The sequence below is a fragment of the Mobula birostris genome, chromosome 3 (genome assembly GCF_030028105.1).
Source record: "Mobula birostris isolate sMobBir1 chromosome 3, sMobBir1.hap1, whole genome shotgun sequence".
NCBI lineage: Eukaryota > Metazoa > Chordata > Chondrichthyes > Myliobatiformes > Myliobatidae > Mobula > Mobula birostris.
In genome coordinates this window covers 58774449-58787552 of record NC_092372.1, presented here as the reverse complement: position 1 = coordinate 58787552, position 13104 = coordinate 58774449, and the positions used below count along the sequence as shown (strand labels likewise).

At 39.1% G+C, this 13104-nt stretch overlaps 1 protein-coding gene across 6 annotated transcripts in view; it reads left to right on the top strand.

The window, feature by feature from the left end:
- Positions 1–8394, top strand: part of cep135 (centrosomal protein 135) — a 122516-nt gene extending 114122 nt beyond the window's left edge. For 5 of the 6 annotated variants that reach the window (XM_072252680.1, XM_072252684.1, XM_072252682.1 and 2 more), the window contains 3 exons: positions 4680–4784; positions 5088–5242; positions 6931–8393. In XM_072252680.1, the coding sequence (XP_072108781.1) occupies positions 4680–4784; positions 5088–5208 (226 nt within the window). In that variant the 3' untranslated portion in view covers positions 5209–5242; positions 6931–8393. Of the gene's footprint in view, positions 1–4679; positions 4785–5087; positions 5243–6930 lie in introns of all 6 variants that reach the window. The other variant, XM_072252683.1, reaches the window with a different exon arrangement.
- The last annotated feature ends 4710 nt before the right edge of the window (positions 8395–13104 follow it).

Sequence of the window (13104 nt, the reverse complement as noted above, 5' to 3'; positions counted from 1 at the left end):
CAAAGCATACCTTACACGTGTCTCTATTAAATTCCATCTGTCATTTCTTAGCCTATTTTCACAGTTGATTAAGATTCAGCTGCAAACCTTCCTCACTGTCCACTGCCTCACTGCAATCTTGGTGTTGCTTGCAAATTTTCTGATCTGGATTTCAAAGAATAAAATTTAAACCATTAATAAAGAAGTAAATAATGAAACTAATGCAGATCCTTGTGGCTAGCTGTAAAGATTTTACGTTCATTGTGCTCTGGCCTCCTACCATGAGTTGCTTGCATTGCGGCAGACATTATTGACAGGATCTCTGCAAATTTCCACCGGAGAGGCATAACAAACTTTTTTTTGTTTGCTTTTGAAGAGCATGGGCACCTTGCCAGTGACAACAGAGTTGGGCTGTTAGGCTTAATATTTTTTATCTTTCAGCTTGTGCCTTAATCTTGTGTGCATGTTGTCCTTTATTCAGCACTATGTGGAATGCTGAAAACAATAGCCAGAAAAATTGGTTAGCATGCTGTCTGTAAGAGTTCTCAAATGTAATTGGCTGTTCATCCAGCTTGACAGTCTCGCAGCAGCTGAGTGTCAGGAATCCTCTTGAACTGAAGCTGCTGAAGGAAGGCAAGTTCATGCCTTGGAGAGGCCTAGATTTGAGTGGCAAGCCATAATTTACAAAATCTAGCCTTTGCCTCATCAATAATACAAAGTTCCTAAAAGGAGGGCAGAATTATTAGATAAATCACAAGAACACTTGCCATATACTCCTATTTTTTCTTTTGGATCTTTTCTGTTAATTCTTGACCTCTCTTCACAAGAGAGGCCACTCTTAACTTGCTAGTGGAAGTTTTTTTATCGGCAGGTAGGAGAGAAGTTGCAGGTCTACTGACAAACTTCAGTTTAAATATCTCAATTTTTTTCTATAGACATGCTAAAATTTAAAATGGATTGTATGTATCCATTTCCAAAAACTCATACAATCATCAAAATACATGAATACAAATGAATACATTTTGTGTGTATTGTTTTGATTTCCAGTATCTGCAGATTTTCTCTTTGTGATTAATGGGAGGATTGAGTTTAATTGTTATAAATCTGTAGTGATATTCTGAACCCACTGGTGATTTCCTTGTAACTTCATAACCCTTTTGTGGCATCTTAATTTTAGATAAAGGATGGAAAACTTGAATTGCTCTACCTTTCATTACTAAAGCTACATTAGAGCCAATTAATGATGTGGCCGCTGTAAAGTTCCATGTCGTCTATCATGTGCTAGAATAGTGATTTATTAATCTCAGTTTTGCTGTTTGGGTACAAGATGTGTCACCAGAGAGAATGATCTGAAGCTCAAGTACACTCTTGTACTCTCAACTAGTGCATATTGCTGAACAGAAAATTGTTATTCTGCTTCCAAAGAGGCTTCTAGTTCCTGCATATAGTTGATTGTTAATTTTCCATTCTAAGAACAGTAATTGCAAGTTTTTTTTGAAACCCTATTCTAAATAACAACAAAAGTATTTTTGATAAACTGCCTGCAAATATGCAAACTTTTGTTTTTTTACTGGATAACTCAGTCTTTTATATGAGAAATTTATCCCATTGGGGGATAAATAATACAAAATAACAGAAACCAAGAAACATAGAACATAGAATAGTACAGCACAGTACAGGCCCTTTGGCCCACAATGTTGTGCCGACCCTCAAACCCTGCCTCCCATATAAGCCCCCACTGTAAATTCCTCCATATACCTGTCTAGTAGTCTCTTAAACTTCACTAGTGTATCTGCCTCTACTGACTCAGGCAGTGCATTCCATGCACCAACCACTCTCTGAGTAAAAAACCTTCCTCTAATACCCCCCTTGAACTTCCCACCCCTTACCTTAAAGCCATGTCCTATTTTATTGAGCAGTGGTGCCCTGGGGAAGAGGCGCTGGCTATCCACTCTATCTATTCCTCTTATTATCTTGTACACCTCTATCGTGTCTCCTCTCATCCTCCTTCTCTCCAAAGAGTAAAGCCCTAGCTCCCTTAATCTCTGATCATAATGCATACTTTCTAAACCAGGCAGTATCCTGGTAAATATCCTCTGTACCCTTTCCAATACTTCCATATCCTTCCTATAGTGAGGTGACCAGAATTGGACACAGTACTCCAAGTGTGGCCTAACCAGAGTTTTAAAGAGCTGCATCATTACATCACGACTCTTAAACTCTATCCCTCGACTTATGAAGGCTAACACCCCATAAGCTTTCTTAACTACCCTATCCACCTGTGAGGCAACTTTCAGGGATCTGTGGACATGTACCCCGAGATCCCTCTGCTCCTCCACACTGCCAAGTATCCTGCCATTTACTTTGTACTCTGCCTTGGAGTTTGTCCTTCCGAAGTGTACCACCTCACACTTCTCCGGGTTGAACTCCATCTGCCACTTCTCAGCCCACTTCTGCATCCTATCAATGTCTCTCTGCAATCTTTGACAATCCTCTACACTATCTACAACACCACCAACCTTTGTGTCGTCTGCAAATTTGCTAACCCACCCTTCTACCCCCACATCCAGGTCGTTAATAAAAATCACGAAAAGTAGAGGTCCCAGAACAGATCCTTGTGGGACACCACTAGTCACAATCCTCCAATCTGAATGTACTCCCTCCACCACGACCCTCTGCCTTCTGAATCTACCTGGCCAAACTTCCCTGGATCCCATGCCTTCTAACTTCCTGAATAAGCCTACCGTGTGGAACCTTGTCAAATGCCTTACTAAAATCCATATAGATCACATCCACTGCACTACCCTCATCTATATGCCTGGTCATCTCCTCAAAGAGCTCTATCAGGCTTGTTAGACACGATCTGCCCTTCACAAAACCATGCTGACTGTCCCTGATCAGACCATGATTCTCTAAATGCCTATAGATCCTATCTCTAAGAATCTTTTCCAATAGCTTTCCTACCACAGACGTAAGGCTCACTGGTCTATAATTACCCGGACTATCCCTACTACCTTTTTTGAACAAGGAGACAACATTCGCCTCCCTCCAATCCTCCGGTACCATTCCTGTGGACAATGAGGACATAAAGATCCTAGCCAGAGGCTCAGCAATCTCTTCTCTTGCCTCGTGTAGCAGCCTGGGGAATATTCTGTCAGGCCCTGGGGACTTATCTGTCCTAATGTATTTTAACAACTCCAACACCTCCTCTCCCTTAATATCAACATGCTCCAGAACATCAACCTTACTCATATCATCCTCACCATCATCAAGATCCCTCTCATTGGTGAATACCAAAGAGAAGTATTCACTGAGGACCTCGCTCACTTCCACAGCCTTCAGGCACATCTCCCCACCTCTATCTCTAATTGGTCCTACCTTCACTCCTGTCATCCTTTTTTTCTTCACATAATTGAAGAATGCCTTGGGGATTTCCTTTACCCTACTCGCCAAGGCCTTCTCATGCCCCCTTCTTGCTCTTCTCAGCCCCTTCTTAAGCTCCTTTCTTGCTTCCCTATATTCCTCAATTGACCCATCTGATCCTTGCTTCCTAAACCTCATGTATGCTGCCTTCTTCCACCTGACTAGATTTTCACTTGTCACCCATGGTTCCTTCACCCTACCATTCTTTATCTTCCTCACCGGGACAAATTTATCCCTAACATCTGGCAAGAGATCTCTAAGCATCGACCACATGTCCTTAGTATATTTCCCTGCAAAAACATCATCCCAATTCACACCTGCAAGTTCTAGCCTTATAGCCCCATAATTTGCCTTTCCCCAATTAAAAATTTTCCTGTCCTCTCTGATTCTATCCTTTTCCATGATAATGCTAAAGGCCAGGGAGCGGTGGTCACTGTCCCCCAGATGCTCACCCACTGAGAGATCTGTGACCTGACCCGGTTCATTACCTAGTAGTAGATCTAGTATGGCATTCCCCCTGGTCGGCCTGTCCACATACTGTGACAGGAATCCGTCCTGGACACACTTAACAAATTCTGACCCATCTAAACCCTTGGAACTAATCAGGTGCCAATCAATATTAGGGAAGTTAAAGTCACCCATGATAACAACCCTGTTATTTTTGCACCTTTCCAAAATCTGCCTCCCAATCTGCTCCTCTGTATCTCTCCTGCTACCAGGGGGCCTATAGAATACCCCCAGTAGAGTAACTGCTCCCTTCCTGTTCCTGACTTCCACCCATATTGACTCAAAAGAGGATCCTGCTACTTTACCCACCCTTTCTGTAGCCGTAATAGTATCCCTGACCAGTAATGCCACCCCTCCTCCCCTTTTTCTGCCCTCTGTGATATATTTACTATTTATTCAATTTATGTATGGCTATTAAAATAAATTGCTATTCCTCTACCTGAGATGTGAACAGTTTAAGAGGCCATAGTGGAGAGGTCAAGGTAGGAGTGGATGGGGAATTAAAATAACAAGTAACTGGCCCAGGCCTCATTTCAGCAATATCAGATGTTTGGCCTTACATTATTGTGTTGGAACTAAGTTCTAACGGAAAATTTAGGTTTTTTCTCTTCATCTGGTTAATTCCTTCATTTCAGACTTTCAACATTTCAAGTATTCTGTGTCATTGGTTCCTCACACATTTCCTATTGGTATCTACTTCCCTTAAAAATGATAACTGACATTTTGACGTTCTGCTGTTCTTTATCTCAAATGTTGCAAATTCTTTACAGATCTAGTCAGAATCATGATTTAGTTCAGCTTCGTACAAAATCTTCACAGCTTCAAACTGAGCTTGATCTTATGAAACGGCAACTCACAACAGAACGTTTTGAAAGGTAACATCTCTAGTATAGTGTGAAAAATGTATACATTCTTTATATTTAAAATTTTGAGGCCATTCATGATTTAAGCCTTTTGGCTTACCTTAATTGTTTGGTGAAACCTTTCTATAAGGCTTAATATTTGGAACATAGTTTGGTTTGAGTGACTAGAAATATTTAACTGTTTATGTCATGTTGAAAGAACATTTTTTAATGTAATTATTCATTGAGCATATAGTTTTGATTATACACCAAAAGTTATTGGTAGTCTAATGTTTCCAGACAAAATTACTCTCTTTTTAATTGTTGATTGTACAGAGAACGTGCAATTCAGGAAATGCGTCACCATGGCCTTTCTACCACTGTCAGTTCTTTGTCCCCGCTTAGAACATCGGGGAGCCCTCTTTGTCATTCCCGGGATGCATGCTCCCCTAAATGAGTATCAGAATGTTCTGCAGACCATTAAATTGCAAGTGAGTAATTTATGGTACTTAATAAAATCTGAAGAAATGAAATGTGTAAATGTACCTTTTGTTTAAAACACATGTTCCAATTTAGCCTAAATGTTTATATATGAACAATATGCTTAACGAAGCCTACTGAATAATCAGGGGCACACTGTGCCCCACACCCACTAACATCATTAACAGACTTGCGGGCATTGCTCCCCCGGAGATCCAAGGACACACTATAACAAAAATTGAGAAAGGTAAATAGAACTCAGATCCACAGCACCCACTACACCATCAATCTAATCTAATCTAATCATGTGCCAATTTCCAACCACTTAAAAATCGAGGAAAAGCTTTGCTACAGTTGAGGAACTACCGCGTGGAACATCCCCCCCCCCCAAACGTACAGGATTGGTGCACTCGCAACAGAGCGAGAGCGGGAGTTTGTAGGACAGGAGACAATATGGTGAAGTGGGGTTTAAGGACCAGCGAATCCTGTGAGTATGGTGAAAGGGTACAGAACATTGAATACGTTCTGCGCAACTGCCCACTCTCACCTGATTTAGCTAACACCGACCTGCTCAACATCAACCAAACAACACTAGAGTGGCCGGCTGTCTGGTGTGACAAGCTATGATGATGATCAGCATAGGTTTTTCCACAATTTTGAATAATGATGCTTCCTCACATTAAAGGAAGACATTCATGTTCTGATCATACTCATTCAATTCAATTATAATAGAATTATAATCCTGTGAACATGCTACCTGGTCCTCCAGGGATCTCCACTCCTTGAATTTACCATCCAGCTGTCTTTCTCATCTCGCCATGTTAAACCTTACCACTTGATCTTGGGGAAACTTGTCTAACAATAGACTCTCTCTTTTACTTTCACATTAAGTTCTACAATCGCTCTCTCTGGATGTAGTTTACAATGTTCACGCCCAGCACGGTTTTACTCCCCATCCATTACAAAGATTACTACCTAAAAAATTAAGGACAGATCCAGTCAAAATAAAATAAAGTTTTATTTCAAAACCTCACGCCTGCTTTGTCACCCATTTTGGTAAAATCTGATTCCTTTGCTCCATATACTTAAATCTATCAGTTTCAGTCTTGAGGATTGTATGACAATGAGTGAACTTGAATGAAGTGCTCACATTTTCGTGTCATTCAGTGATGTTCAGATTGCTTATTTACTCCTTAGCTCAGATCTTTGAGGTTGTCCAGATAGGGCAAGATAACTTAGTTCTGTTAGCCTTTTTCTGGTCAAGCAGTTTTTCAGATATGTCTTCTATACTTGGTTTTAGAAATAAGACCGAGAGTCTTCAAACTGAAAGATTAACTGTTTCCCTTTCCACAGATGCTGTCCAAAAAATGTCCCCATTTTGTTTTTATTTCATATTTCCAGCATCTGCAGTTTTTTTTTGTTGTTAATATTGTTTTAAGTTGAACCTATGCAGAAGATAGTCTTTCCGATCACCAGTTCCAGCTTTAAAAAGAAACTGTATTGGAGAGTGGGGCGATACAGTTAGAGTAATATGTTAATTGAAGATCCAAAGAAGGGTTTTTATTCAGAGAATTAAAGCAATTAAACATGATGGCTAATAACATACCTTTTCTAACACAAGCAGATTTGATGTTAATTAAAATAATTGGCTCATTCTTAATTTAAAATTAGTATTAAAATACTTTGCTTCTCTTCCCAGTTTTAGTTTATTTTAAGGAGTAGACTTCAAGCAGACAAGTTGAATATTTCACAAATGGAGCCACAGGTCTCTCCAAAGGACTATTTGAGAAGTTGCACGCTGAATCTTTTACAACATTAATTTCCTCAATTTTTGTGTAACTTTGAAATGAAGTAAACTTAATTTCAGGAATATATTAGATTGTATGGGCTATCGTTAACTCAAGTAATTGGCTGGTCTAACATTCTACACAACACATTTATCAATTTTGCTGTTTTAGTTTATTAAAAAGATCAGCATTACTCCAATACTTCAAAAAATGTCACTCAGTACTCTGGCTTGGCTTTCTATATTTTATAAAGTAGAGGTTTTACACTCCATACCCGTATATTGTTACCTGGCTCAAAAACAAATAAGATTGTATGATCTTTCAAAACATTGCCGTAATTAAAGCATTATAATAATATACTGATCTTAATTTTTAAGATATTCTTTATCCATAAAACTGAATTTAATTCATTGGATCAAATAGAGTATACTAGAGTGACAAGTGAACCACATTGCTTTTTGCTTTGCTAAAGATGTAAGAAAGAAACTCAAGGAAAGTAAGAACATTCCCTTTTAAACTGGAGATTCAAATTGTATAATCTGAAAATGGTGCCAAATACTTAATTGTTCATATAAAATGGGTTACTGTGATTTTCAGAGCTAATGTGCCCATACTGTACTGTAAATATCTGTATTCTATTGTGAATGGTTGAAGAAATTTTTATTTGTAAAGATATTTTTATACTGAATTAGGTTTTCAGTGTTTCTAGTAATTTATTTTTTGAAACATCTCCTCACAGCAACTAAAACAACTTTTGCTACCAGTGGCCAAATTGCCCTTTTTTAATAACTATCTTTGCTTTGTCAATGTAAAATCAGTTTTGCCATTACAAGTTCTCTACTGATGTAACAATAGTGAAATAGATTTACAGCTTTTAGTAAAGGCACAGGAGGCTATATATAACTAATAAATCAGCATAAATTTGTGGGAAATTAACAATGAATTCTGCAGATTAATTCATGAGCATAAATTTGCTTAATTAAGTAAAAATCATTGTTGAATTAAATGATTTAAATGGGTGTCACTGGTAGTTTGGATATTTTAAAGGGATTTTTTTTCTCCATTACAAATTTGATATTCCAGAGTAACTTGATATACCATAATACCTTTGTTGCTTCAGATCTGGTACATTTGTTTAATGTTGTTAGCAACTAACATGAATGATGTTAGTGCCTTTTTTTTTGAGGAGAAATCTCTTATTTGATACTTGGAAATGTTACCCCTAAAGTATCTTCAATATAGTCATTTTATGAAGAGCTATTTTAGATATGCTTATTGTTTTATTTTTACTACGGAGCATGGATTTTGCCAATTGTAATTTAGCATTTATTTATAAGAAATAAAAATGATATTTATACTGTTATGACAAATAACTCCTGAATTCTTGATGTTTTTAAATTAAACTTAAACTTGCTGTGGACTAAAGTTTTTTTTCCATTTCCTTATATGATCCTTGTTGTCTAAGCCAGTCCAATTGTATTCATTCATCCTGTGGAAGTGGACCAGTGCTAAACTTGTACCCTTATTTTTAGTGCTCCATAACACAGTTAAAATCTATAGATGGGGTTCAAGATGACCCTCGAGAACACTAAGTGCATAACACTAAGGGGCAGAAAACGCTGGTGGGAGTTGTGTACAGGCCACCTAACGGTAGTAGTGAGTTTGGGAATGGTATTAAACAGGAAATTAGAAATGTGTGCAATAAAAGAACAGCAGTTATAATGGGTGACTTCAATCTACATATAGATTGGGTGAACCAAATTGGTAAGGGTGCTGAGGAAGAGGATTTCTTGGAATGTATGCGGGATGGTTTTTTGAACCAGCATGTTGAGGAACCAACTAGAGAGCAGGCTATTCTAGACTGGGTATTGAGCAATGAGGAAGGGTTAATTAGCAATCTTGTCATGAGAGGCCCCTTGGGTAAGAGTGACCATAATATGGTAGAATTCTTTATTAAGATGGAGAGAGACATAGTTAATTCAGAAACAAAGGTTGTGAACTTAAAGAAGGGTAACTTTGAAGGTATGAGACGTGAATTAGCTAAGATAGACTGGCAAATGACACTTAAAGGGTTGACAGTGGATATGCAATGGCAAGCATTTAAAGATCGCATGGATGAACTACAACAATTGTTCATCCCAGTTTGACAAAAGAATAAATCGAGGAAGGTAGTGCACCTGTGGCTGACAAGGGAAATTAGGGATAGTATCAATTCCAAAGAAGAAGCACACAAATTAGCTAGAAAAGGTGGCTCACCTGAGGATTGGGAGAAATTCAGAGTCCAGCAGAGGAGGACAAAGGGCTTAATTAGGAAGGGGAAAAAAGATTATGAGAGAAAACTGGCAGGGAACATAAAAACTGCCTCTAAAAGCTTTTACAGATATGTGAAAAGAAAAAGATTGATTAAGACAAATGTAGGTTCCCTACAGGCAGAAACAGGTGAATTGATTATGGGGAGCAAGGACATGGCAGACCAATTGAATAACTACTTTGGTTCTGTCTTCACTAAGCAGGACATAAACAATCTTCCGGAAATAGTAGGGGACAGAGGGTCCAGTGAGATGGAGGAACTGAGGGAAATGCATGTTAGTAGGGAAGTGGTGTTAGGTAAATTGAAGGGATTAAAGGCAGATAAATCCCCAGGGCCAGATGGTCTGCATCCCAGAGTGCTTAAGGAAGTAGCCCAAGAAATAGTGGATGCATTAGTGATAATTTTTCAAAACTCTTTAGATTCTGGACTAGTTCCTGAGGATTGGAGAGTGGCTAATGTAACACCACTTTTTAAAAAAGGAGGGAGAGAGAAACCGGGGAATTATAGACTGGTTAGCCTAACGTCGGTGGTGGGGAAAATGCTAGAGTCAGTTATCAAAGATGTGATAACAGCACATTTGGAAAGCGGTGAAATCATCGGACAAAGTCAGCATGGATTTGTGAAAGGAAAATCACGTCTGACGAATCTCATAGAATTTTTTGAGGATGTAACTAGTAGAGTGGATAGGGGAGAACCAGTGGATGTGGTATATTTGGATTTTCAAAAGGCTTTTGACAAGGTCCTACACAGGAGATTAGTGTGCAAACTTAAAGCACACGGTATTGGGGGTAAGGTATTGATGTGGATAGAGAATTGGCAGACAGGAAGCAAAGAGTGGGAATAAACGGGACCTTTTCAGAATGGCAGGCAGTGTCGAGTGGGGTACTGCAAGGCTCAGTGCTGGGACCCCAGTTGTTTACAATATATATTAATGACTTAGACGAGGGAATTTAATGCAGCATCTCCAAGTTTGCGGATGACATGAAGCTGGGCGGCAGTGTTAGCTGTGAGGAGGATGCTAAGAGGATGCAGGGTGACTTGGATAGGTTAGGTGAGTGGGCACATTCATGGCAGATGCAATTTAATGTGGATAAATGTGAGGTTATCCATTTTGGTGGCGAAAACAGGAAAACAGATTATTATCTGAATGGTGGCTGATTAGGAAAAGGGGAGGTGCAACGAGACCTGGGTGTCATTATACACCAGTCATTGAAAGTGAACATGCAGGTACAGCAGGCGGTGAAAAAGGCGAATAGTATGCTGGCATTCATAGCAAGAGGATTCGAGTACAGGAGCAGGGAGGTACTACTGCAGTTGTACAAGGCCTTGGTGAGACCACACCTGGAGTATTGCGTGCAGTTTTGGTCCCCTAATCTGAGGAAAGACATCCTTGCCCTAGAGGGAGTACAAAGAATGTTCACTAGATTGATTCCTGGGATGGCAGGACTTTCATATGATGAAAGACTGGATCGACTAGGCTTATACTAGTTGGAATTTAGAAGTTTGAGAGGGGATCTTATTGAAACGTATAAAATCCTGAAGGGATTGGACAGGCTAGATGCAGGAAGATTGTTCCCGATGTTGGGGAAGTCCTGAACGAGGGGTCACAGTTTGAGGATAAAGGGGAAGCCTTTTAGGACCAAGATGAGGAAAAACTTCTTCACACAGAGAGTGGTGAATCTGTGGAATTCTCTGCCACAGGAAACAGTTGAGGCCAGTTCATTGGCTATATTTAAGAGGGAGTTAGATATGGCCCTTGTGGCTAAAGGGATCAGAGGGTATGGAGGGAAGGCTGGTACAGGGTTCTGAGTTGGATGATCAGCCATAATCATACTGAATGGCGGTGTAGACTCGAAGGGCCGAATGGCCTACTCCACCTATTTTCTATGTTTCTAACTCTAGCTCTGAAATAAGTTTGTCCTAATTGATGATGGTGGACGTCTGCACCCTGAATTTAAGATCTTGTAAGGTCAATATCTCTACAGTTTGAGGCAGACTTTGAAAAGCCTTTGAATATTAATATTCTGAAACCCCATTACAAAATGACATAATACCTGCTATACTGATATAATTCAGTTATATTTAAGTACTATTTTAGAGAGAGATTATTTGTTCGTGTATTTAGGTATTTTTTCTTGAAGGATCTAATATATAAAGATTTGAAAATGAATTCAGTTCAGTTGCTGATAGAGGGAGGACTAGGTGTTCCCTTAAGTATGGTAGAAGAAATTCAGATTTTAAAATAATGTACCAAAGTTGATATTGTATCAAGGTTCTCCCCAAAAAGGTTCTGTGCCTATGTATACTTGTTTTGTTTTACTTCAGAATCATGTTTAATATCAATGATATATGTAGTGAAACTTGTTAACTTAGCAGCACTAAAATGCAATACATGACCATAAAAAAATAAATCAATTACAGTGAGTATATATGTATATTAAATAGTTAAATTAAAAATGGTGGAAAAACAAATAAAAAAAGTGAGGTAGTGTTCATGGGTTCAATATCCATTTAGGAATCAGATGGCAGAAGAAAAAAAACTTCCTGAATCGCTGAGTGTGTGCCTTCAGTTTTATGTACATCCTTCCTGATGGTAACAGTGAGAAGAGGGCATGTTTGGATTAAGGGGGTCCTTAATGATGGATGTTGCCTTCTGAGGCACTGCTCCTTGAAGATGTCTTGAATACTATGGAAGCTAGTGCCCAAGATGGAGCTTACTAATTTTACAACTTCGTGCAGCTTCTTTCAATCCTGTGCAGTAGACTACCCCCCCCCCCCACCGTACAGTGATGCAGGCTGTCAGAATGCTCTCCACAGTACATCTGTAGAAGTTTTTGAGTGTCTTCGGTGACAAACCAAGTATCCTCAAACTCCTAATGAAATACAGCTGCTGTCTTGCCTTCTTTATAGCTGCATTGATATGCTGTGGCCAGGTTAAATCCTCAAAGATCTTGACACACAGAGCCAATACTTTACCACAAAGTACCAAAGTAGACAAGGGTAGTTTTGGTACACCCTGGTAGATTTTCTTAAGACAATTTTTAGTGTTATGTAACAATGAAGAGTCAAGTGGCACATGGTCCACCTTTTTAGTTAATTCTAGCTTCAACTTGTAGGATGAATTTTTCAACCTTTTAAGGGGCAAGTATCAGAGGATATGAATTGAAGAACCACCAGAGATTTGAGATGTAAAATCTAGTTCAAAATTCCAGTGTAGCATTGAAGGAGAACTGCATTGTTGATAGTAACACCTTTTCAATGAGATGTTAAAACTAGCTCTGTGTTTTAGAACTACTTTGAAGGGCGAGGGAACAATTCTTCGTAGTTGTACTTACGTGTAGGTCCCAGGACAGGTCATCTGAAATAATAACACCGAGGAATTTAAAGTTGGTAACCCTCTCCACTTCTGTTCCTCCAGTGACGACTGGCTCATGAATCTCTGGTTTCCTCATCCTGAGGTCAATAATCAGCTCCTTGGTCTTGATGACATTGACTAAGAGGTTAGTGTCATTATGGCACTAAACTAGATTCTCAATCTCCCTACTATATGCTGATTTGTCACCACCTTTGATTCAGCCTACGTCAGAGGTGTCATCAGCAAACTTGAATATGGCACTGGAGCTGTGCTAATGGATATCATGGAGGAGATGTTGCCAATCCAAACTGACTGGGGTCTTTAAATGAGAAACTTGAAGATCCATTTGTACTAGGAGGTACTGATACCACAATCTTGAAGTTTATTCACTTATAATGAAGGAAATAGACAGGTAACAAT